The 27,261-nt window shown below is 39.3% G+C and overlaps 4 protein-coding genes across 4 annotated transcripts in view; all 4 read right to left on the reverse strand.

Annotated features, from left to right (window-relative positions):
* The window catches only part of LOC137917809 (protein MTSS 1-like), a 36,780-nt gene extending 34,917 nt beyond the window's left edge, over positions 1–1,863 (reverse strand). The window contains exons 1-2 of the mRNA XM_068760543.1: positions 1,792–1,863; positions 315–376 (exon numbers count right to left, since the gene is read on the reverse strand). Coding sequence (XP_068616644.1) covers positions 315–376; positions 1,792–1,863 — 134 coding nt within the window. The remainder of the gene's footprint in view (positions 1–314; positions 377–1,791) is intronic.
* A 1,840-nt stretch (positions 1,864–3,703) lies between these two features.
* Positions 3,704–9,248, reverse strand: mal2 (mal, T cell differentiation protein 2). The gene is made up of 4 exons (XM_068760318.1): positions 9,102–9,248; positions 7,712–7,882; positions 5,367–5,558; positions 3,704–4,960 (listed from the first exon to the last, which is right to left on the reverse strand). The coding sequence occupies exons 1-4, from the start codon at positions 9,216–9,218 to the stop codon at positions 4,889–4,891; spliced, it is 552 nt and encodes a 183-aa protein (XP_068616419.1). The 5' UTR covers positions 9,219–9,248; the 3' UTR covers positions 3,704–4,888.
* A 1,314-nt stretch (positions 9,249–10,562) lies between these two features.
* On the reverse strand, positions 10,563–13,114 carry LOC137915886 (CD209 antigen-like protein C). The gene is made up of 4 exons (XM_068759008.1): positions 12,980–13,114; positions 12,740–12,808; positions 12,411–12,629; positions 10,563–11,728 (listed from the first exon to the last, which is right to left on the reverse strand). The coding sequence occupies exons 1-4, from the start codon at positions 13,083–13,085 to the stop codon at positions 11,349–11,351; spliced, it is 774 nt and encodes a 257-aa protein (XP_068615109.1). The 5' UTR covers positions 13,086–13,114; the 3' UTR covers positions 10,563–11,348.
* Positions 13,115–16,498: 3,384 nt separating this feature from the next.
* colec10 (collectin sub-family member 10 (C-type lectin)) lies at positions 16,499–25,492 on the reverse strand. The gene is made up of 7 exons (XM_068758700.1): positions 25,393–25,492; positions 23,554–23,625; positions 20,846–20,917; positions 18,788–18,841; positions 18,256–18,351; positions 16,885–17,096; positions 16,499–16,753 (listed from the first exon to the last, which is right to left on the reverse strand). The coding sequence occupies exons 1-7, from the start codon at positions 25,490–25,492 to the stop codon at positions 16,499–16,501; spliced, it is 861 nt and encodes a 286-aa protein (XP_068614801.1).
* Between the last annotated feature and the right edge of the window lie 1,769 nt (positions 25,493–27,261).

A 27,261-nucleotide genomic window follows, 5' to 3' on the forward strand; every position in this document is an offset into this window, starting at 1 on the left:
CATTTCTCTGGACCTGGTGCAGGGAGTCTCCATGCACAACAGCAGGTATGACTGTCCCTACATGATGGTCAGTTTCCACTACTAACCACATTACGTGTAAAACAACCTTTTGGCACCATTTAACGGGCTAAACATAATAATCTGTCAACATGCTTTATATCCACGCCAGCTCAAATGAACATAAAGAACTATATTGTGTTTTAATGAAGTAACAAGGTGAAATGTACATGTTCCACAAAAAATATGTTTCCTTTGTCAATAAAACCCAGAGAAGCAAACACATGGTTGGTACGTGCACACAAGCACGCTCTCACCTGAGCTGCGACTGCAGTTTACTGGCCTTGGAGATAAAGTCCTCCCAGATGGGGTAGCTACTCTGTGTGCAAAAAAAAAAAAGAGAGAGAGAGAGAGATAAAACACAAATTACACAATCATCAGAACACATTTCTCTTCTCCCATGGTTACGTAACAGTTTGATCAACACGAGGCCACTCGTGCCTCGCCTCACCTGCAGGGCTAAAGCAAACCAAGCAAGCCTTTCTCATCCATGTGACCTAATTAAATCACCAAAAAAAACATCTAAACATCTAAACCTGAGGGAAATTGGGTATTTAAGCTAGTTGATACAAATTAATGTAGCAGTGTTGTATGTGTCTGAAAAACATTCAGTTTTTCCCTAAATGATAAATGACTTGTAATAAAAAAAAGACTTCTCAAATTCCAAACAGTTGACATAAAGCAGCACATCATATTTTTTTTAAATCACATACATATATGGAGAACAGAAACATTCTCATGTCTGCGTGATTTAGTTTATTATGTAGGTCAAACACCTCTTTAGGAAAGATCCTCACACAACAAGAGCACTCACTCACACTCCGGTATAATGAGCCGAGTGCCCGATGGGACTCTAAATCGACCAAATTCAGGTCTCAGGCTGAAAATAGATGAATAGAGATTTATCAAGACTAGAGGCCTACTGCATTTAAAAGCGGATGATCACATGGTAGTACGGCAATATAAAATAAACTGCTGCATACAACACAAGAACAACTTTGTCACTGACGTAATACTACTGCCAGGGGTCTGAGGAATGTCATGTTATTCTGTCAAACATTGCACCCAATAACAAAGTACACTCACCCGACTTAATACACTATTTCCTTTCACTCATTGTTCTCTCTATCTCTGCCCTCTCCTTGGCATAATCCTCTTTCTGTCCTTGCTCAGTTTAGCACCCTCAGCTCTGCCTGCTTCAGGGCAGACTTCAACCTTCAACCTGTAGCAAAACCTGCAAAATGCTGCAAAGGAAAATGCAATTTACTGGAAAAACGTCGACATCCCGCATACTTTCACTGGAGTCCGGCAGCGCGGGGGATCCATGAAGCCTCTCCTCGAGCGGAATGAGGGAGGCTGAGAAGTGCTGAACGTTTGAGTGCTTTTCATAACAAACTTTCTGTCTCCAGATAACCCGATGGCTGCACATTTGACCTACACATGCCAAAGCCTTCAGACCCCCCCCCCCCCCCCCCCAAAGGGTCGTTTTCCACCCTGACAGCTACATTCCTGGCATTCCTTCAAGTACAACAGCTGGGAAAACCCATCAGCTAAGCTGTACACATAATACATGAAAGCGACATGCCCTACTTTGGAGGCCGGTGATTGGCCTCCTGGGAGCAGCCATCCAGTGCTGGGTGCTCTCCTATCAAATTAAGTTCGATCACTTGGTAAACTTGATTTTGTTCTCCATCGACTTTGTGGTTAAACTTGATGAAAGATCGATGGACTTACTTTCATGTCTCCGATGACAGTCTGGAAGAGTCCTCCCAGTGCGCTGCACTCCTTCTCGATAACAGCCTCCATTTTCAGGACCAACTCCGGTGGTCAGCCGCGACGGAGTCGGAGTCGCTTTCAGTTCGCCACCCCGGCTCTTCCGACACCCCCCCCCCAACCAAAAAAAAAAAAAAGGAAACCCGAACAATAATCGAACTGCTTACGAAATTTGGATTGCCGTCGATCAAAAACGTGGAGGAAAACAGCTGGCTTTCGCGCTGCTACACCGACTACTGAAAGTCAGAAGAGGCTGCAGGGACGATTTAAACCCCGCTCGCTCCCCCGCGGAGCTCCGCTCATACCCGCGGCCTGACGAAACAAGGTTCCGCTATCGCTGTAAAAATGTTCAGCTGGTAATTCTGTTTCGTTACAGGTAAACGCCGACAGTCCAGAATGCTCTCGCTAGCTTTTCGACCCAATAGGGGGGGGAAGATGAGACACAAATGTGAAGGGTTGAATAAATAGAAAGTCCTTTTCCGGTCTGCTTCCCTCCAAAGTAAAATGATCAATGAATAATTTCAAAATGCTGAACGAGTTTCCCTTTATTTGTTGATATTCTGCCACACTATTAACAGCATTGGAATTTGTTAAAAGCAAACTAAATCAAACATGAACAGGGGATTCGGTTCCAACCCCACGCAAAAGTTAAACCTTTGAATAGAACGTTTTATTTTGAAGGAATTGCCATGGCACTTCCGTAGTTATTCGATATTGTCGATTCAGGTGGCGGCAGATGCGGAGGTGAGTCGTGGAATAAAGATGGACCAGTCAAGATAAGAATAAATAAATTGTGCAATTATTGGAAAATGTTTTCCCCTGTATGAGTTTCATCTGACCTCTGAATGGTTTCCAATGGGTGACAAAAATGTTAAAATTTATATCTATCTATCATCTATCATCTATCTATCTATCTATCTATCTATCTCCAAACTGGTGTATTTCCACTGCACCTTATTTTGCATTTAAGATATTCATGTCTCTTAAATATAATAAATATTTAAGGGTTTTTATTTCTTTTAAAACTGAAAAATTGAGCAGTTGTAGATGAGAGACATCTAGCGGCTAAAATGAAAATTGCAACATGTAAAAAATATATGAATGCAGGAAATCTATGGTATTGTTCGAGGTCGTGGAATTGACCTTGAACAACAAACAATAAATACCTTTTGACAGCCAGTGATAATTTATGCATAATAATATTTAACTGGTACTTGCACTAATCTTTTTTTCAAGAGTTTGACATATTTTCAACAACAAATGTTAATTATTATACACCGGTACTTATATTGATTGAAACTATAACTTACAATATATAAATTGTGATAGGTTACATAAAATTGTTCAAATAAAATAAATCTGCACAGAATAACCAGGAAAAACGTATTCGAATTTTCTATTTGTAAATAATATATTGCTGTAGAAACACAAATATGTTTAAAGTCCAATCTTAAAAAAGGTTTGAGTTATTGAATTTTATTTCCAAAATTATATTTAAAAAAAACATGGTGCTGTATTGCTTTGATTTAATAATTTATGCACATATGTACTTAGATAATTAATTTAAGAGAAACAGAACACCTCATGTTGCGTAACATAAATTGAAAACTTGTATTATTAACTCTCAACTCCAGCACATTTTGTTGCAGCAGAAACATGTAGACCCCATTTAATGATGTATGCAGAATACAGGTATGGATAGGAAAGGTATTTTTCGCTTTGGTGGCAAATGCATGTGCATGCTTCAAACATATATTAGTCTATGAAATGAAATGAGAATGGCCCTATGCACAAGATCATTCTGATCAAATGTTTTTATATTTGAATAACTAGGACAAAACCAGAGTAGTGATCCTGTCTTGGTCATCGTTGCGAGTCTCTGAATACATTGGTTTTCCTCATATTGTTAGTGCTCCACCTTGTCGGACATTTTCTGACTTTGGTAACTGATTATTCTAATATCAAGAAGACAGTGTGGCAGATAACAACACGTCATCCACGAGGTTCGGGTTTTTCTCCAAAACTTTAATAATGTCAAAAACAACAGGTGTCAAAAACAAAAGAACTTAATTGAAAAAATACTTTAAATATATTTGATTTTAATACTCAATGCAACTAAATGAATACAAATATAGACTCATGTATCATGGTTGATTTTGGTCATGTCACAATGTACCAAACACAATTACAATATGAGTCAATCAAATTCTTCTTCTAATTAATGATTAAGGTCATTGCCTGAAATATATGAACATGATAAATATTTCTATTTAATATGCTATATTAAATGATTAGCTTTTAATAGACCTAACAATATTGATATCTTATCTGGCAAATATTGATTGAGACGGTTGAAATATCTGACAAAAAGTGCTCAGAAGAAGAAATTTAAACTTTCAAATTCAAGCATCAGCTCAAAATGCATTTTAAATAGTGCCCAGGTGAAAATACAACAACAGACATGTTTAACATAGGGTGCGGTGCGTTCACTGCTCTTTTGCTCCAATGTAATTGGACAACAGAAAAAAAAATGAAAATGTTGCCTCATATAAACTTTAGAACAAATTGCACAATTGATTTTCTGTCACGCAAAATGTTTACCCAGCATTCATAGGCATGTTTTTGTGGCTGTGGAATTGGGAAATACTCCCTCCAATGAGGATGTGACTAAGGAAATGGAGCAATATTTGCATGATTAAAGAAATTAATGAAAGCACAAAACCACAAATGTCACAAGAATCCCTTGCATCTTGCAAAACAACCCTGAGCCCAAACTTTGAATCACTTACAAGGCCTGCTCACACAGGTTTTTGTCAGATAATTTTGGGAAAGCATGAGGTGCTAACAGGACTTTATTTTGTATTTTTTTAATCTTGTTTTGAAAATGCCTTCAATCATGCAACATCTCAAAGGAAGAATTCTTGTACGATGTCCTTTAAGAAAACGCGCGCACTGTGTCGATGACCGTGTGGTCACTCTCTGCACCGTGTGTCTGTTTCATTAATACATGCTGAAGTTAGGATGCAGGTACAATACTAGTTTGGGCTGGTTGTTCCAGCTACACCATCCACCTCCTGAAGCCCATTAGCAAACTGCCGCCGTAGCAAAGTGTCACCACAAATGCAAATATCTAGGACAAAAAGACAAAAGGAGAGAACAATCAACAACAGACATTTTTTTTTAAGTAATTATGAATCAAGCAATATTTTCTCAAGTCAATTATCGGTACATAGAATAGGAAAATGGGATTTGCTATTGTATTACACAGTTCTATGGACACCAGAAGCTTCACAATATTATATTTCTTTTGGCATGTGTATGCTCTCTTTGCATTAACGAAAGGAAATTATAAGATCAAAATGTTCACACAAAACAAGGCAAATTCATAAAATATTTCTTAAAAATATTTGTATGTTAATTCCAGCAACTCCCTTACCTCATTAGAGGTAAAGGGGAGCATGGCACTGGGCTTTATTACAGCTGAGCTCATGATAATTATAATGATGTGATCACTGAAAAACATTCCTCATTCTCACCGTGGCTGCTACATTAATACTGTATTGCCTGTCGGTCAGGACTGTGAATATGTTGCCCCAAGCGTTAGTTATACACATGGTGCCATTTTGCAGGGATGTATTCTGGGCCCCTGCGTGAGCTGCTGTTGTTGCTGCCTCCAAAACAAAGGCAGAAAAGTAGAAAACGAAAGCCACAAAATGGTAAAATACATCCTGAGGAAGAGAGACAAGAAAAAAACATGAAAAAGAATTAACAGGAAGAAGTGTCATGCTTTTCATGGAAATAAGGAATGATATCATGTAAATATTTGTACACTTGCCGAAAAGAAAAAGAAACCTGTAAGATTCCATTTTGCAAAGCAAACAAAAACGAAACATCGTGCGAGTTCATCCTATTCTCTTCTCATCCTATTAGCAGGCTTCTCCTGCTAACAGAGCCCGGGGGCCTGAGACAATGCTGGGTCTGTCTGCCAAGCCAGACAGAAACCACTCCAGTGATGTAACAGATACTTCAAAGGTTAACAGTTAAGCCACATACCGTACAGTAAGATGGATTTCACATTAAGGCTGGAAGTAATGATTATATTTACTATCGATTTGAGTTGAAGAATATTTTGCTACATGTATTATTTAAACCAGATTGCCAATGAGACACCAGGGAGCAGCAAAATAAACAGAAGAGAACCGGGTTTCTGTTGGGTCTGACACGAGGAACTGAAATGTTTGATATTCTCTGCAGAAGATAACATAATCAATAATTTCTGACTGATTCTATGTTTTCTGAGATTTAAACGGACTAACTGTTGCAGTTTTATTCTATGTGATGCAGTTATATGTACGCATTGGACTGAACTCTCTTAATAAGCCCTGTGTGGCTCCAGTATTTGGGTGGGTCAAAGTGATTGTGGATGTGCTTTTACTACAGAGGCTATTTCTGTTTGCCTTTCTTTGATGGTTTCCAGCGAGTTTCACCATACAGAAATGAATGAATTTGTGGAAGCAGACAGCATGTGGTGACCCATAATGCTTCCGATTATTTTAGAGATCTCTTATCTTCACACGAGGAGCTACTACTGGTGTAGTTTTCAAAAGAGTGGTATCCTACTGACTTTTTGTAGTGGCTATTGTGTATAAACCAGTGCGTTCATTCATGTAGAACAATGACATTTTAATTCTATTTATGGAAATACAATCTTGTTTGTTAGATCCAGGCAGGGAAATATAAAAACAAACAAGTCAGGCAGGTATTTTCAGCTCTACTTCTTGTTTTGCCCGCACCGTTTTTTTTTTTTTATTAATGTAGGATTTCTGATTTTACTAGAAATTGCATCAGCAGCTGAAATAAAGTGACTTCAGCTCTATTCCGACTTCTGTTACACACCTTCCTTTCAACTGGAAACGGACACATTTATATTTTAATTAATGCTTGTTGCATCACACAATGGAGTCGTTTTGCTGTTAATCATCTCTGGTTGTTTTGGATGGACACAGAACCATCAAAGACATGCAGACGACCTCAAAATGGTGAGGCAGCATTTGTGAAACTTTAACATTAATGATGAATGTTTCTAGCTACCATTCCCTATAAATTATATTATTATTATATTATATTACAAAGCTCCAGAGATATTATTGTAGCTACTGTCTTATTTAAAAAAGGGGCTTTTATTTTGGCCCTTCTTAATAAGTTCCTCCAGTCATAGCACCAACGTTTATCAGTCACAACAGCAAGATTTACAAAACGACATTGCTGCTTTAATATGGATTGTTTCGAAACGTTTGTGTCATTTGAGATGAGGAAATGAAAATGCTTATCTAAACAAAAAGCAAAACACTTATGGGCCTTTCTGAAATGTATCGGCCCTTTCAAAGACAACATCCTCTTTTAACAAAAGGTCTTTTTAGGATAAACGTGTTTAGTTGTCTAGTAGTACACGTACTAGAAAGAAAGTAAGAAATGAAAGAACGCTTTTATTGTCACATGTATATAAATCACTGCCCACACACACACACACATGCGAAATGTAATTTCATTTAAACCCTACTGCTTATTGGGCCCCCTTTTTAACAATCCACACACATGCATATTCAGTACGTAGGGGACATGGAGAAGGTTAGGGTGAAGTGAAGGCGCCCGCCATGATTGGCACACCTGGAGTGGTTGGGGGGGGTGCCTTGCTCAAGGGCACCTAGCAAACTATCAATATGTATAACAACTCCATAAGCATCACTTTTGTTTAAAAATCACATGTCACATGTTAGAAAGCCTTACTAATCTGGTTATGACACAGGACCGAGACAACGGAGGGAGGGAGGGAGGAACAAACGTATAGAATGAACACTTTGCACATTTATCTGCAACTTACCAAGAAGTTCCAATCAGTGGAGATGCGGCGAGTCAGGCCCGTAAGCAGGAGTGTGAGGTAGATGGACGAGAGGATGAACGTGAAGACGGCCACAAACATCACCCAGCCCTGCAGTAGGGGCACGGGCACATTGGAGGAGGCCACCAGGATCCATACCAGACCACCAAATAACTGGGAGTACAAGCAAACATATCCCACAGTTCATTTTGGGTTTTTTATGTGTGCTGAAAACCCTGATCAGCTCCCTATCAGATCAATGTTCTCACTGAGTGTAAGCCACTAGAATAGTGAAGCCTTGTATGACCGTTACCATCGGTTATCTTCAATAGATAGTGACAGCATAACGTGCTGCAAAAGACTTTAACGTTGGGTACAAGCTGATAAGAGGCAGGGCATGGCATTTAAATGGCTGCTTCCATCCGACAGCTGCATGAGCCTCCAACTGCAATCAGGCTTATCGATAACAAGTTCAATATAGTTTCAAGGTAATTATGCCTGTCAAGCCACCGCAAGAGAGAGAGAGAGAGAGAGAGAGAGGCTGACTCAATATTTAAGAACAGGGATTATGCTGTAACCAGGAGTCTCACTAGAACCCTTGTGCTGGGCCACCGAGCCCAGTAGCAACCCACGGCTGCAACGCCAAATCTCCCCTTTGAATTGAATTGCTATTAAATTAACACACCTGTTCAGCCATTCCTGCCTAGAGGTCACCAGCTCATCACAGAGGTCAAAGCAACCATTCCCATTCACACCAGTGGGCACTAAATTGAACTCCATTGCTTGTCTTTGAGGTGTAGGCGAGACATATAGGGAGGAAAGGGCCCAAAGGCATGGGATTTGAATCCTGAAACGTCTTTGCTGGGATGCGCTACATTATCTCGAGTTCAGGGTTCTCCATCCGTGTTATAAACAAACAAATAAACATTCTTATAATAATGAACATCTATATTTCACCAAATCTTTTTTGTTTGTTTGTTTGTTTGGCAGAGGTTGCTTGTGAAGCATGTTTCTGACAGTGATTTGAGTAACGGGGCTTGTGACCCTGCTTGTGACCCTGTTTTGTGAATGATATATCTGGGATCCATTCAGCAGAGCAGGCGACATTGCCTTAAGACACATTTGCCCTTGGTTGGACTGTCAAGGTAAAACAGCCTTGAGCAATCAAGTAGAGGTCAGCGCGCTGCGGCAACGCGTAAACACTGAGCAGCCTAAACACACCGTGTTTTAAACCTGAACGAAATGTTCAGCAAATATTAAATAAATATTAACTTTATGGGCTCTGTAGGTCACGTCTGGAACACCACAGAGGCGATAGGCGGGTAAATGTCCTTGCAAGAAGCCACACTTACTATCTGTAGACAGATCAAAGCTCCAGAATAGCCGCACTTACTATCTCTAGACAGATCAAAGCTCCAGAATAGGTTCTGAACACTTCCAGCCCCACAGGCAAGGAAAGCGTCGGCGCTGGGAACGAGGTCGCGGCGGGATTAGCGGCTGGTTCCGTCATCTCTCTCTTCCCCTCCTTCCCTCTGGCTCTCTCCCTCTCACAGCGCTCCTGTCAAACAATGGACGGGGAAATTCCTCGGGAGTCGTGCGTGTCCCCGAAACAGGTCAGACAGGTGCAGGGGGCCACTCCCTGGAAACCTGTGCTGCGTTCAATAACCTTTTGGAAGCTCCGGCATCCAGAGCAGGTGGGAACTGACAGCACGCGTTTTTGAATTCAGGCTACAGAACATATTGTATTACTTTCAAATAATGATTATTGTTCATTTTTCATGAACGAATGAAGAGTTTATTCTGATAAGTACCGCATTAACCAGAAGAGGATCAAATGTGGTGGGATTTATTAACAGAATTTTCCGAATAGGCCTACACAAGAAAATGTGCAAAAAAAACACAAATATGTACATTCACTTTATGGAGAAAAATACAGAAATCTAAAACGTTTTTTTTTAAGTGTTTATTATTATTATGTATGGTTATAACACGTGTAATAAACCTGTTGTCTTCATTGGATATGGCTTCATTGTTTACAAGGACGGATCAACATAGACATATCACTCCTTTGTGTTGTGAATCTTTGCTTTCCACACCCTGGAACCAAATTCTTGATTATGGTACTTTAATGAATCCTTCACATTGTGTACAAATTGTACTCTCTTATTTCCAACACTAAATGAAGGCATCACTCTCACTGTGGATCTCTCCATTCATGTTTGTGTGAATTTGAACAACCATCAGAAGACCACCACTGTTCAGAAACACTAGTGAAGAGGTGTTCAAAGTCATTGATCATTTTTTACATTGATAGAACAGAAATGAGGGATAAGAAGCAATACTAGAGCACACGTCATCGTTTCTGCACTGGTCAAACATTCATGCGATGGACCAAAGAAGTTTGAACTGTAAATATTAGTTTATGGTTCGAGTAGCCAACGAGGAGAGCAAAGAACTCACTCACATTTAAAACATTTGGACTAAAACGCTGAAGCTGAAACTTCATGCAAAGGAAAAACAACAAACTGCGGTTGTTATCTCAGTTTGTAAAAGCAGCGTCTTCTGGCGTACTGCAGTTAATGTTTAACTAAGACTTTTTCTGTGAGCCAATGTTGATATAACCTCAGATTAATGTGGTTGGTGGTTACAATCAACATGACCTGCAGTGCTTGGATTTTAAACTACTTTAAACTTTTAAAGTACAATTAGCCTGGCACTGTACCAAAATACTTTACTAGAGTCTTTTTTATTTTGTTATTATTAATCTCACATTCTAGTTCAACTTTACTGTATTTTTGCCCAAATGTTTTACCTATCATTTATGTAATAATTTTAGCTTGTTGACAAAACATATGGACATGCATTTACATACGAAGAGCTTTATTAAATACTTATTTATAATCACAAAGTCAATGTTTTTAGTTATACAGTATGTTACTCAATTTGACCTCAGTATTATTTTCAAACATTGCTTTCACTTTTAATATTTTTTTTAATGTGGTCGTCATGCATTGAACTTCAATAAATGATCTGCATAGTTTTTTCCACTCCTGCCTGCTGAAGTATGTTCCTTATCACATAATATAAGTTAATCATTTTTAAGAGCAGCACAGTGGATGAGCACAGTGGATGAGAAAGAATGTGTTTTGGTAAAACACATAAAGCACATATTTGACCCCGGTTATCATGGACTTTTTAAAATAGAGCATCTGTCTTTTTTTGCAAAGTTTAAATCATGACATTTTGACATTCTGTTATATTTTTGCTGGTGATTTCATTGCTTATTTTAGATGCAGTGAAAGAAAGCATTCAGAAGAAATAGCATTGCTTTGCCTTTGACTATTAATTATTGACAAAACAGGAACATGTATTAATATTAATAATAATAAGAAATGTGTGAAGATTCAATGGAATTTATTCAGTGTAATTTTCAGTTGATATATCATGTTCAAATTTACTTTGGTGTTTTTAATTTCTTGAAGAAAACAAGAAAAATATACTCTGATTTACCAGTACTGTATCTTAGCATGTTATCAACCCATGAAACTACAGCAACGACACAAACAGTTACTAGATTGTCTATTATGCTCTATTTTTCCAGGAGGAGAACTTCAATAATATCAACTCAAACAACAACATGTTAATCCTCACACGCCCATGGGAATTTCCTTTTACAAGGTACATCATTTAATGCTGATTCATCCCGTGAGACCTCCACACAATTCTCTTCTCCATCTATATTATTGGGCTCCCCTTCCTGCCAGAATTCCTCATCCTCTAATTCAGTTCCATCCACCCACTTCCAGATGTCTGTTACTTTGTCAAGAGACAAGCCGGTCCAGGTCACGCCATATTTCTTTTTGACAAAATCCAGCTCAGCTTTGGTGGTTATAATCACCAGGTCCGCTCCTCTCGCTTGACAGTCTTTTCTGCTGTCATCCCAGGTTTTTGAGTTTCCATTAGGAGAGAAAAAGTAGCACTTCTTGTTGAATTTGATCCATCCTTGGAAGCAGGATTTCTCTAGAGAATAAACAAGTGTATCATAGTTAATGCGTGTACAATCTTTGGAATCTTTGGTGCTTTAAAGACCAAATTGCATCATGAAGTAATGTTATTTAGAGCAATGCATCGTGAGTAGCTAGTCCAGAAACATCCCAAATGCTGCTGTGGACACCCCCAAATCATATTTCATATAAAAGACAAACTATGAGACAGGGCAACCTTTGTAAAGTGTCCTAAATAAGCATCTTTAGAAACAAGAGGTCTTTGGATTGATGTGTAAAAGCAACAACAGAGAGTTTATATTCTATTTGTGCATGTAAATTTCATATAACCTGGGGTAAGATATTATAATTAGCAAATATTAGAAAAACTAACTGTAACCTGTTTCATTAGAGCTCTGCAAGTCTAGCATGTCAGTTAAAATTTAAGCCAATCTAGTTCTAGGACTAGGTGACAGGAGGTTTAGTCATTCAATAAATAAATAAATACACAATATATAGATATATATCAAAATCAAATAAATCAAATAAACGTTTATCTTTAGAATAATTTACAAATACATCTGCTTCAGTCCCAATGCTACCTATATTCCTTACTAGTCTTTTGGTGTTTGATAATATCCATTTATTTCTGTCTACACAGTGACTCCACTTCAGAGATTCTATTCACGTTTCAGTTTATTCCTGTAAAGATATCTCACCTGTCTTATTGAGACTCTGCCTGTTGACCACCTCTTGTAACTTATCTCTGCTTTTGACCATGGCGTTATATTTGCTCTGCAGGTTGCCCATCTCCTGTGTCAGGTTGCTGAAGCGAATCTTTAGTCGGTCTCGGTCATCGCTCATGTTGTCTCTGCTCTTTGTGATCTCGTAAACCAGGTTGTTATACTTAGCGTCCCAATGGTTGATAGCACTGGTGTCTGCATCAGGGTTAATGGAGTCATTCAGTTGATAAACATGAATATTATAAAGTGTAAATTCACATAGAGTTGAACTTTATCAATTCTTGCTCAGGCATCACTGGACTTACTGTTGGCCACCAAGATCATAGTCAGCAGAAGAAGCCCTAAGCAAACTACAGCAGCTCCAATCCAACACACTGCAAGAGAAATGAATGCATTTAGACATTACAAAGATAAATAAAAAGTATTTTGGTTGTTTCTGTTTCTCTTAACCTTTAAATAAAACCTGTCAAAATGTGTATGTATAGCAGTCACTGTAAATGCTGTGCTGTTTCTTTGAAGAAATTAGGTAATATGTGCATCATTACCTGAACTTCTATGCAGCCATCCACAATTTGATCTGTTTTCTGGAGCCATCAGATTCCAGCCGTCCCCTTCAGGATCCCCTGACTTACCACGAAATGCCACTGACATCACGGTGAGTTTCTTCCACCCAGCTGTTTTTCCACTGTTCCATTCTTCACTCGCGTGCTTCAGACCTTTTTATTTTTCTCAATAATTTGCTGACACTGCAAAATCAAAACTGGTAAGAGCATGCTCCTTCTGAGAAGGACAGCCCCTCGGGTTGGACTGTCACGCAAAGCAGAAAGGAGTAGTATACACAATATAAATATAATATATACAGTATTAAGCCATTATTAACTTTTTACGTACAGTTTTATGCCAAACAGTCAATCACTTAATATTTCATTTACCATTTATTCTTAAGAGGTGTGTGTTTCGGTGGCATATTTCCGATGTAAATAATTCTACTTATCATATGCAGCACACTCTTATGAACCTTAGTGTGCATGCCTATGTGTACGTGTGCGTCAGTCTGCCTGCCTATGTGTGCATCAGTGGCGTGTATGCATTTGTGAACAATAGTCACTACAAATCGATCAATTTTTCAACGTGGCTTCATCCATTTCGAAAAATGTAATGAGCAGAAAACAACCATGTCTGCTTTATTGATTAAATGTAAATGTATGGGACAGAATAAAAGTTATTTATTCAACAGCAACGTAGTCAAATGAGGAACAAACAAATGAATTAAGGCGACAGGGGCCAACGGGTGCTGCTGAAATCAAATAACTTAATAAAACAAAATACACACCCAACTGAACTCCTTATGCAATATCTTTAAAAGCGAACAAAAAAACCTCGCTCAAAGGCGGTAATCCCAAATAAAATAACTCTGCATAAAAGAAGCAATAAATACAAGGGGGATGCAGCAGCCCTAAACCTAGTAAGCACAGTCTCAAGTAACAAATGGGATAACAAAATGAGTACTGAAACTACACCTCAAACCCAAACAGGAAGTACTTCATTTAAACAAAACGTAACAGATGTCCAAAACTGAGCAGCACTGTGGCAAGACGTGGGCCTCGGATTCAGCCGCCATGTCTTGGAGCATAAATAGCTTCAGCTGGGACGAGTTCCTCTTGATTGGTGGATTAGGCTGGAGCCAATCACGAGCCGGAGATCATCTTCTGTAATTTGCATTTAACTTGGACAACATAAGTCCACAGAGTGAGTGCAATGTGGGGGCCGTAACGTCTTTTATAACAAGTAAAACTATTTCTTAAATACTGCAGGTGTTTAAAATGTAAATAGATACATTTCAGAACAATAACGACACATAAGAATACACTTCTACAACAATTGCTACATAATTGTATTTGAAATACACTTTTTGGAGCTAACAAATACTGAAGTCATATTTTAAAACATTTCATTGCAGGACAGTTTTAACATTGTCATATTTGAGCTATGTCTGTAACTGTGCACTTAGATGCGTATTTAAGGAGACATAGATGTAACCTCCTACCTTAATGTGTCTGGGGGAGAAAATAGAGCCTCGCCATTTAGATAACAACTGTTAAGAAAAACACCCAAACTTTTGTTTCCAGCTGTGCATTGGTACACCATGAAAAACAGGTGGGGCTACACTCTTCACCCTTCTTTGTGTTATCTTTGTCACTTTGCTTAAACTGACTGTGAGAGACAAAGAGCAAAGAAGCAACACAGACAGTTGGGTGAGGCGTGGCATTTGTGTGCAGGGTATTCTCCAACAGGTGACACGGTGGCGCAGTGGGTTGCGCTGTTGCCTCACAGCAAGAAGGGCTGGTTTCGATGTACATCTATCCTGCTTCCTTCAGGGCCAGAATGACTTCACAGAACGTGGTGATAGTTAAAGGTTCAGGGTTAGTGGTACTCATTAGAATCGTTACATTTTCTGTGACAATCTGCTATTCTCTTCGTAAAGGAGCTGTGTGTGTAGAGCGCAAATAGAAGTGAAACAAGCTACAGAAAAAAATTGTGTTTATGGTGGTAAAATAAGAAGTCACTCTTCCTTTTTATCAAGAAATTCAGTCACATGATTCACAGGGAACTGCAAAAATATCATTATGAAAAACAAATAAGGTAATCCTCAGTTAATTCAGACATCACGGGAAACCATCAGAGAGAACAAAATGTCTCTGGGCCTCCTCGGCTACAGACGAGATGATTGCAGTCATCTCCGATACAAGAATGTAGATGGATGGAGGGATATTGTCCAAGATTCATACTGGCCATTTGAATTATAATATGCTTCAGTGGGACTTCCTCCTATTTGGGGAGATGGCTACACATTTTATATTTATCATAAATGCTAATTTCATGCGGCACAGATGTGCCTAATCATACACACATATTCTGGTCATGTCCTAAAATACAACAGTTTTGGGACGAGGTGTATACTGCCATAAACCGGATCTTTCACTTAGAAATACAGAGGGATGTGACGGTGGCTGTTCTGGGTCTTACTCCACCAGGGCTGCAAGGACGATCTGCAACCTACCTTTTATCTATACTTTTCACAGCAGCCCTGAAATGCATCACAATCTCATGGATGAAGACAGAACCACCGTCGCTTAACGTTTGGAAAGTAAAACTGAAAGAACTTTACGAAATGGAAAAGATAACTTACGCACTACGACTGCAGTTACACATTTTCAAGGGGCGATGGCGACCAGCAGAGGGCTTTTTGATGTAGAGGCTAATCAAAAGGATAAGGGGTCATGTATACCTGGGTGCTCCGCCACTGTGGTTAAGATTTGTTTTTCGTTGTATAGGAAGAGTGGACCTGGGGTCTTGATGTGTGTATGTTGTCTTGATGCTGTGTTGTATTGTGTATCATGTGGAAAATAATATTAGTATTAAATGCTCTGTTGCTGTTAAAAAACTGAAATAAAATGTAAGTGAAAATAAATAAAAAATAAATGCTAATTTCATAAATCTCTCTCTCTCTCGCTTTCTCTTTCTCGCTCTTAGGAAAAACACTAATCATGGATGGCCCCGCGATGAACTGGCGACTTGTCCAGGGTGTGCCCCACCTCTTGCCCCAGTCACCTGGGATAGGCTCCAGCGTAACCCGTGACCTGAAAATGGCTGCTGAAGGTGATGATTATGATCATCTCATCTTGAAGAGGAACGAACGAACGAATGAATGAATGAATGAATGAATAAGGATCAGTTGCTGTAAAGCTGAAACATCAAAGAAGGAATGCAAATGTTATTTCCAAAGGTGATTTTACTGTGCAAATTCAAGTCTGTCAAAATTTCCATGTCTCCCCGAGGTTCGACAGAATTGTTAACCTACAAACCTTCATGAACACGTCCCCGCCTGTTGTTTTTGAGCTCACATATATGAGGCCATGTTCCCTTTAATAACAAGGTAATTCAACATTGTTATACACTAAATGTATTTTTGTTTAAGATTTTTAAGAACATAAATCCAAATTGTCAATTCTACAGGACACATGCTTATATTTCCTTTTTTGCAAGTCATAATGACTCTTGATTCATAGTGAGGCTGAGGCAGATGTCCCTCTTCCTCCTCCTGCTCCTCCTCCTCGTCTCCTGACCTTTGGGAACTCACAGATGAAAAACATGGCGGCTTCACATTCAATACGACCCCACGTTCCAGTGCTGAGCAGCTCCACGCAGCTGGTGTTAGTGGCTGGCGTTTGTCTGGAACGTAACTCCGTGTCCTGGTTCCAAGCTGCAAACCCCCGCAGTGGGCTGGAATCTACATAAATGTAAGAGTTTGTTCCGTCCTGGTGACCAAAAACAGTTGAAGAGAGACAACGCAACAGTTAGAGCCCTCGTTTTCGAAATGACACCACGTTTTAGGATACCTTGGTGATTTGATTCTCATCTGATTTGAGTTCTGATGGCGATCACTCACTGTGTCCAGGCTTTGTGCCAGCAGCCCTATATAAACTCTGGTCAGTCCTGCCTGGCTGACGTAGTCGGCCAGTAGACGGTTGGTGCTGCTGACTTTAGGCATGGCCAGCGCGCCTCCTCTTAACTTGCAGTTCATCGAAGCTTCTCTGAACCGCTCGGACTCCTTCACCAGCAGGTAGTACGTCTCTTCTGTTTCCTTCAGCCCCAGGATGACTTCACAGAACATGGTTAAAGAGTCAGGGTTAGTGGTACTCATTAGGCTAGTCACATTTTCTGCATTTATTTATGTATTTATTTATTTTTTGTGAAGAACCTGTGTGTGTAGAGCACAAATAAAGTGAAATAATCTCTAGAAAAATATTTATGGTGGTAAAATAAGAAGTCACTATTCCTTTTTATCAAGAAATTCAGCCACATGATTCACTGGGAACTGAAAAATGGCATTATAAATATATATATATAAAAAAGGTGGTGCCCGCTTCAGTTTGTTTGGAGTTGAAAGCCCCAGAAACCGTCGGAGAGAAAGAAAAGTTGTGTTTTAAGTTGTCAAAGTTCATGAAAATAAATGCAAGAAGTACAGGCAGCCATTAAAACTTGATAAATACTTGATAGACATTAACAGAAGGCCAATGAAGGGATTTCCGTTTTCAAACCAGACCTCGGTTTAGCCAGATTATTGTAAAAAAGTATATATTTTTGTAGAACTGTTTTCACATTGAAAGTACAGCATTGTAAAACAGGGTAAAATACAGAAGAGAGAATATCAAACAAAACAGGCTCCATTTATAAGGCATTGTATTTTGTGTTCGGTGGTCTGTCCATCCATTCATCCTCTTGTTGATGCTGGTCGCAGGTGTTGCTGGAGCCAGTCCCTTGAGGCAGGGTACACCCCGAATGCGTCGCCAGAACATTGCAGAGATGCTCTGTACATCCATTTTCTTCTGCTTTTCTGCTTTTCCGGTCACGGGAGTTGCTGGAGCCTATCGCAGCTTGCTATAGCAGGGGTACGCCTCGGATGCGTCGCCAACACATCGCGAGACAGACAACAATTCACACACACACTGCAGAAAAATTGGATTAATCAATTCTCCTGAATTGCTTGTTTTTTGGAGGTGGGAGGAAACCAGAGGACCAGGAGAACATACAAACTCCATAGAGATAGGATCTGAAGCCGGCACTTTCTTGCTGTGAGGCGACAGCGCTAACCACTACACCAGCATGCCGCCCCCTGGTCTGTACATATAAATTCATAATAATTTGATGTAACTGTTCTGTACATTTCCCTTTTGAGAAACACAATCTTCATACTTCCTCCTGATACTTATCATACTGCAGTATATTCTGAACCACATGTACCAAAGTCAGTACTCACCGTTCTTTACAAACTTGACAGCATTCCTCAGCTTGCTTATGTTGATGTCAAGCTGTACAAGCACCTTCCTGTATTTGCCACAGTCACAGTTTGTTCCTGATGGATTAAACGGGACAGGATGTAGGAGCACAGAATCGTATTCCTGTTCTACAGAGGCTAAAATCATAGCATGGCCCATACAAGCAATTTGATTGATTGATTGATTGATTGATTTATTGATTGATGTCTCCAGTTACTCAAACAAGACCTGTGTTGTTGTGTGTGAGGCATCCATACTTTCACAAAGTCTTTTGCACATATAAAGTAGTCTATGAATCACACAGTTCTAGCAGTAGGGAGCATCTCCCAGCATGTCTAGAATTACTTTAAAAAGACTAACAAATATTTTCTTTCTGATTGAAATATTTACAAATTCAATCCGTAAAGGTAAGGGATATTCTGACACATGTTCTGCCTGCAGCTGTTATTTAAACATTTTGTTGTGACATCATTATGATGGTGGAACAGAACGGTGAATGTTATCAGGTCTCACCTGGTTTCCCTTTTAAACCACAGGGCCCTTCAAAACCTGAGTCTCCCTTGTCTCCTAGAGAGAAACAGAAATCACGTGTTGCGAGACAGTTCACAACATAATGCTGTAATCGATCTTGACATTGTGCTGTAGTTACAGAACACCACCACCAGGTGGTGGTATGACATATGTAGCAACATATACCGCTGCACACAGGTTTGTGCAGATCTGTAGCTCTAATCTAGTCTATTTAACACACTGTAATCCAGATTTCATTGTTCAAAATCCACCTTAAAATTTCAGAACATGATATTTTTTCAAACTATACAGATGTTTTGAACCACTGTTTTTAAATATAGTCCAGAACATAATCACTTATATTTAAACTGAGGAAATAAACTGACAGTTGCAAAATTTGGGGAAGTGGACTGCAGTACAAAGATCACAAAAGGCTGTTTTTGAATGAGGAACAAGAAGAACAGGATTACAGATTAGACATATTATGTACCTTTACATTTTGATCTGCCTGTATTTGTTTGAGAGTTTCAGATTAAATAAACAGAATACAAAATGTGTGTTTGTGTGTGTGTGTGTGTGTGTGGGGGGGGGGGGGGGGGGGGGGGGGGTCATGATTGAATGTAAAAGTAATCTGTCGGGTCTGGGCCTTCAAGTTACTTGGAAATGTACTGCTGGTTGGTTGTTTTTCCATATAAATTCACCAATTAAACATTAATCTAAAAATCCATTGTATAATTAATTGCACAATAATCTTGGATAGATGTTCTTTATTCCAGCCGGATACAAGCTTTGTACATAAATATTCAAACTCATGCATATAATTCTGATTATTCAAATAGTTTTAGCTTAATATTGTTATTTGAACAAAGCCTATTCGGCTAATGTAGCATTGGAAATCAGCTGTCTGTAATAAGATCACATCGTCAAATTGATTGTGCAAAGCTGTAGCTAGTCTAGTGTGACATTCTGCTACGGCCAGCACTCGGCTTCAAATGTGTTTTTCCACATGTTTTATGAGCTACAGGCACTCACGATGAAGGAAAATCCAAACCTGTGACTTCACTCCTTTACATGAGATGACTGATGCATAGCCACTTTCCTCTTAAGTGTGTTAAACACTCGGAATAGTGAGGCAAGTAAATACCTCAACAATCAAGAGAACAGGGCTGCTCATTAAAATAAACTTAAAGAATGGACAGAGCAACAGGATGACGTCATACTCTGTATATTTCCCTCTATTTTTGGAGGTGATAACTTGAAACGTAAAGGCAATGCCAAGACGGTGTAATTTTAAAAATAAACAGCAATTGAATTGTGAGTATTGTGTTAGTGATTAAGTTTGCTTCTTTGCGTAGAAATATGAATCGAGCTGAGGAGGAAACTTTTAGTCATATTTACGGCAAATAAAAGTCATCAAAAACCTACAGAAGCTCAAAGCTTTAAATGTTTCACCCCTTTTTGTTGCCTGATAAAAACGTATCATGGTTTGAACAGTCTGTCTTTGAATCTGCTTTTGCTTTGAGAAACGAGCATAAATTTAAGACACAAAAAACTTCCAGATCCTGAGGCTAAATGACCGAGCGTGCTTCAATCGTTCAGTTCAGGCATAAACTCTACAAAGCGTGTAACTCTGTCCCTCCCTCCCTCCTCCTCCACACTGCACACTGCTGTTAGCGCTACCGTCTGTCTCGAAGGTAAAAGTCAAAATAAAACCACATTTTATATTACAGTAGTACTTTATTATATCATTGTGTGTGTGTCTGGATCTGTATAACAATTAAAAATGATATTGTTATTAGCATTGGTTTGAGTGTTTTTTGATGGCTGGAATGGAATAAATTGTTGTCAGTTAATTTATATGGGGAAAAAATGATTTGACACAAGAGTGATTTGAGTAAGGAGTTCAGTCCAGGAATGAATTATCCTCGTATGTCAAGGTATTTGATTAGTTTTAGCAGCGCTACAACCGAGTCATACGGCTGCTATTGATAGTGAGTGCAAGGTGAAATGGATGGAATCAGAAGGACGAGGCAGAAATAGAGTCAATCTACACATTCATACCTTCAACTCCAACAGATCCCATCTTTCCTGTGTGTCCCACCTCCCCTTTAAGGCCGGTCTCTCCAGGCACTCCTAAAAGCCAAGAGAGAGGAAAACGTAGAAAGGACTGGTACGATTTGACAATACATCATTTGCAGTATTTACAGTACGTAGATATGGTCAGTATTTCTAAAATCAGGCATACATTCTTCCAAGACCGTATATTTTTGACATCCTGAATGTTTTTCCAGGTTTTCATCATTTCTTTCTCTTTTGTTTTCTTTGTATTTTCTTGATTTCAAGCCTAATTAAGATGATTGTACTCTTACCTCTGATCTTCAGAGATTACTTCTGCAGGCCCTGAAGCAATTTTCCGACAATTTGCGGCATAGCTTGATTTCTAAACTGATGTTATTGTTATTAGTGTGCCAGCAATTGAAATTAAAGGAAAAATGCTGATTTATTTTGGCCACAAACTTAAGTATAGAGGCGGAGCAAATACAGTCTGTGAGAAAGAGAGCGTTGTTGAAGAACATGCTTTAGCCAAAGTGGAACGTGAAAATTCATTCATTCACTCCACTCAGTATTTGTAATCAGCAATGTCCTGTTTTTTTTTATTCTAATCTGTTGTCATGCCAACCACCGTTAATGCTTCTTTTGTTAGATTAAGGTGCTTGATTTTAGATGTTAAAATGAAAAGTTGGAACGCAGAAAAATTGAATGAGCTAAATCATGTGTGTTTGTCAGAGAGAGAGAGCGAGAGAGCGAGCGAGCATGGGAACACTACAGCATGGGCCGAGGCTTTCTTCCAACGCTTCAATGAGTATTTCCTCAGGAAACTATTCAGCTGGAAATTAATGGCATTTGAAATAATAAGTGATGCACTGGAGCAGCCTTCTGCTATTAAAGGGATTTGCCACTCACGCACACCCACACACCCACACACGCACACCCACACACACACACACACACACACACACACACACAAAATGTCTCGAACTGCTTTTGCACTTGATGCTTTGTGTTGGTGAAAGCTGTGGGATGTTATAGACTGTGTGAGTCTGTAAAGGCCTGACTGATGGGAACTGCTTTAATCTGCATTCAGTTTTTGCGAATGTGAATTCCTGCGATGAATCATCAGTGACTAAATATTTTGACAACTGCCCAGAGAGCTGATTGTGAACGCTGATTATTTGTTTTTTGCTATAAGAACAAATTTAATCTGTTGGTCTTGTTATTCCTTCAGTCTCCATACACGATGATTAATGTTTTTGCACTGCTTATGTTTGCCAGTTAAACCGTCTTGTTAAACATTCAGATAACAGTCCCTCCTATCTCTGAAGTCCCTCTTTTTAATGGCCAACCCCTTCAACTGGCTTAACGTCTGGGTCCTCCAGCTGCTGGAGGACAGGCGAGGGGGGGCTACATATTTAATTTCAAGCATGGAGCAAAACAACCTCAAGCTCGTTTCAAAAATATTGGCTTCAGTACACTCACATATGTGAACTCTTTTTCAATCATTGTCACAAGTCTCCATCATTCCTGGTCTCTTTTGCCTGACAAGAGAAGATTGTGTTTATTGTACATTGTGTGTGTTTATTTTTGTTTTGTGTGTGTGTGTGCAGCCAATATAGCCAGAGAGAAGACTCCGTAGACACTCTGGAGTAGCATCTGTCTGTCCTTTGCAGAGCGAAGCAGGCCTCTGTATCTGCCACACAGCAAAGGAAAGCAAGCTGTGTGTAAGCAGGAAAGAGCAAAGGCTGCTGCCAGCGCAAAGTCATGCAGGGCTTTTTGGAGCCGCGGGTAAGATGTGGTTATTTGTCTTGGTTACATCAACAATGTAAATGATCCATTTGAGCTGAAGACAGATAAATTCAGACTTCATGCTTCTGCGCTAACATATAAGAGACATGAGGCCACCCATTCATTACTTAGGCTGTTAGTCTTTAGATCTTGTTACTCTTGCTGGAAACAAGAACAGAAAGAGGATAATTTTTCATGATGAAATTTGAAAGTGGCTGGAAGCAGGCTATTTTTGTGTGTTCGTGAAGCACAGTAGACTTTAGAATGAAGGTTTTACACCAATCTGATAACACTATGCTATGACTGTGCTGTCTTGTTTCAAGAGAAGGGACTACGCCTTCGTTCAGGCATTCAACTTGAGCTCAGTCAATTGAAGCCTCTGCTTATCGATGCCTCTGGTGCTCTTTTTTTTTATATTTTATTTTGACTGCTCTTTGTAATCATATGTATGTAATTATACATACATCAAGTGATGAGGTCAGAGTCTAAATTCCAAATTCCATGTTGTGGTCTGGCAATAAAAAAAAGATTGTATACAGTTGTCTGATTGTTCCATTTTAACTAGAAGAAATCTGAAAAGTGAAATAAAGATGTCGACAGAGTGGACCATACAATATCCTATAGCACACACATATGTAGATAATGGTAACTCTATATAGTCTCTTGCTTTGATTTGAATTGTCCTGTGAACTTCCACATAGGTGGGCCGACCTGTAACCTTTACTTCTAAGACCTCATCCACACAGGCATGTCCAGACACTCTCCTCCACCTCCTTTTGGGAGGCACTGGAGGAGGGTTTCCTGACTAATAACTCATAGAAGACCATAAGTTGAGAACTATTCAAAGTGTTTGCCTTGTATGTAGCCCAGGAACCTCCCACCACACACAGGAAATAAACTCTAATTGATAGGCAGGTGTTGAATACCTGTAAATCCCGGCGGTCCATTCTTCCCCAGTTTCCCTGGATCTCCCTCCTCTCCAGTCTCACCTTGTTCTCCTGGATTAAATATGGGAGACAGTGAGGATGACTGTGAAACAAGAATGATGAAGGATTGAACATGTTTCTCACTCTGTTTTCTGTCTTATTCTACTACTTGCGATGTATGCAGTCATGACAGAAGTAAGTGGAACGACAACATCGATAAATCTGCATATTCCAGACATTTACTGGACTGAATGAAAACCATTGATTAGTGGCAAAACATATATAACTTCAACAGCAAAGCAGTTAGGGACTGGTAGTCATTGGAGGATCAGAGGTTTAATTGGATAAATGTTCAACTGTAAAAATGTACTCAAATATTTATGCTTATATTCAGTTTAAATATATTAATTCCAATACAATTCACAAAAATACTACAGCTCCTTTTAAATATCACTGAAGCTTGTCAACCTTATTTATAGAGAGCATTAAAGAGATGCTTTCCAGATATCTGTTTTTTTAGCTGGAAGACACGCATTGGATGTGAATGACCGCTTTTGACACAAAACAAGCTTGTTTTCAGAGCAGAATGTTAAACATGAGGTGCTGGCGAGACATTTATTAGAGCTGTAATTGCCTCCTCCTCTTTGGTGGTTAGCAGAACTACTTTTCATCTTTTAAACCAAGGATGGGTTGTGCAGCGAGCTGAATGCAAAGTTCTGCAGGCTGTGGAAACATTTTCAATTAATGTAAATCAGTGCAGTTTAAAAAAAATTCTCTTGCATAACATAATTTTATCAGTCTATTTATGGACTATTGAAATGGAAGTAAATTTACCAACACACCTCATATTCTCTGATATATTTCCCTTGCCAAATACAATATACTCCGGGAATGATGAAAATGTTCCAAGGCGTGAGTGTGGCTCTGAATGAAAAATAAATTGCTGCTAAATCAAGTGCTGTGAAGCCAAATACCAGTAAGTCTAATGTTTGTTGAAAGTTTAAGATAAATATAAACAGTTGTGCTGATTTCCTTTCAGGGAATGAAGCAGAAAAATGCACACCCGCTCAAATACGCAGACATGAAAATATACACACTCGCAGACATGCTCTGGGCCGATATGCCAGTTTGGGATGAGTTTGTAATAATAATAAGTCCAGTTTAGTGGCAGCTGCCAAAATACACTCTGTCATTTTGGGATTTTCTTTCTTCATAAATTCAGTGAAATCCTGACAAAATGCAAAGTTACTGTTTGGTGTTTGTGATGTTGATGCTGTCTCTTCACTTTACCCACACCATCGCTGGAATTCATAGTTACATAAAGAGGATTATTTTTGTTCATGGGGGTGACACAAATTTTTTCTCAGAGGTAAAACTCGAAAAAAATCAAGTCAGGGCTCTGACAGTTTTTGCTTCTCTCGTTTTATGCATGTCGTCATGTTACATCTCTCTCCCTTTCTTTTAATCCACAGCTAATGAGGACATGTTTTTCCACTATTGTGAATGGAGTTGAGGGGGAAAAAAAGGTGACTTAGTTTTATTTTATTAGGTCTGTCTGAATCAGCAGGGGAATGAGCTACTGGATGTCGTAAAATGGAAGGCACACATGGGGAGGCATTCCCTGTAAAAGACTACGGGGTAGCAGACTGCCAGCTAATAAACAAGAAGACATTACAGGCTCGGTCTGCAGCGTTATTAACCCTCAAGGATATTGGGGAGGCTTCCTCAGGTCTTCCCACTTTTATCTTATTTGAAGGATATAATTTTATTTACATTTAGAACGTGATTTAGGAAATCATAAGCAACATGAACAAACAATAGTCAGACGCCAGGCGTTACCTTTAGCTCCGGGTAAGAGGGTATTGGTGCAGACTTCTGTAGAGCCAGAGATGAAGCTCAATACGGCCATAAACACGCAGAACTCCAGCAGTCCCATCATCTCCCAATCATTGCTGCCTGCTGAAAGAGATCCTGATTGTTAGATGTGCTGGTTGTTGCTTGAATCGAGAGATGTGTTGGTGCGCAGCCACCGACAGATTGAAAAGCAGGAGGATCAACGCAGCTTTAATGAGCAAAGATACTGCAGTTGTTTGTGTATACACTTCTACTTTCTGTATCTTTATCGCTCTCTTGCTCTCTCTCTCTCACACTTGTTTATAGAGTGTTATCAGTTACTTGTCATTATGTCAAACAACACTTAACAGTTACTGCATTCCTGCACTTGGAATGTTAAATATTTTTTTTAAACTTGTGTTAAAAACACATCATGCTCAAGTTAAATATATCTTGTATATTATATAAATGTGCTTTATTGCCACTTTCAGTGCACACAAATCATGTACACAAATGAATGGTAAATGGAGAGTACACACCACGTTGGATTTAAATGCCCCTGAGTCACAAGAAACTTGAATGCTTTCTTAAATGTAAAAAGCGGAACACCTCTTTGTCTGTGTTTTGCTCTCTTCTCCTCCTCTACCCTTCTACTCCTCCTAAAATCATTCAGACCGCAAACTAGTTAGTGGGAGATGATTACGCTTTGACACACGCACACACACACACACATGGAGACAAACACAACAACATATATTATGTATGCACACGCAGACATCCGCATAAACACAAGATACAAAACGTAGCCATACCAAAAACCTAAAATGCATGCTCACACAGAGATTCTTGCATAATAGCATCCTCTGCTTTGTCACTATGTGGTAAAAACATACAGGGATTGGTGGGTTTGGAGGCCTCCGAGGGAAAGAGAGAAAGGAAAGAGGGTAAAAAATATTAAATAAGTAACAGAAAAAAATAACACACATTGATGGTGAGATGGAGGGAAGAAATCAGAGATAGTTACAGGAGGAAGATGCAGAAAGACAAGAGAGACAGGGAGCGAGCCCAAGAAACAAATACCAGACACCGAGGAGGAAGAGTCACCTCATCATTATTTAAGAGGCAGCTGTTTTGAGGAGAGGACTTAAATAGTTTGTTGTCTTTATGGTTGGTGATAATGTTGTTAGTTTTGACAAAACCTTTCAGATACACTCGGAATTGTTTGTAACATTAGACATTATTCTCCGTGAGTTACAACTCACTTCAATGATTGTAAATACCAAGCTTGAAGAAGGAAATTGCATTGAGTCATGAATATTACCTCTCATTTTTAAATTGCCTCTTATATATCATGGTTAAAGAAACAATTATATAAAGCGCTCACATCTAACGTTGAAAATGATAAAGATCTGATTTGGGATCAGTTTATCTCCCTCTGTTTCAGTCAAGGTCTGGGAAATAAGTGACATATTCCTGATCAATGACCAATACTTAGACCTCCACCTTCACACACACACACACAAGTACCCACAGAGGAACAGCCGCGTGATCCTGAAGGCTAATTGTTTACATGTGGTTTAGATTGTGCTCTCCAATTAAGAAAGTGATTCACACTGCAGGATTGAGGATCGACTCTCTGATGGTCACCGCACCACAAATCAGCCCGGTTTTCTGTGACGCTTGCAAACCCCCATTTAAACACTGGAAATACACTTTATAACAGTAGAAGTAGCACAAACTGTTCACACATGTGTCAGCGACAAACTCATCAACAACAGCTTCAGCATATAAAATCCTGACCAAACCTCTGCTCTGAACCACATCCATTTATTGCAGAGCCTGAAGTGACGTCTGTGAAACAGCCTGTTCCGTCTG

Source organism: Brachionichthys hirsutus, chromosome 3 (genome assembly GCF_040956055.1).
Source record: "Brachionichthys hirsutus isolate HB-005 chromosome 3, CSIRO-AGI_Bhir_v1, whole genome shotgun sequence".
NCBI lineage: Eukaryota > Metazoa > Chordata > Actinopteri > Lophiiformes > Brachionichthyidae > Brachionichthys > Brachionichthys hirsutus.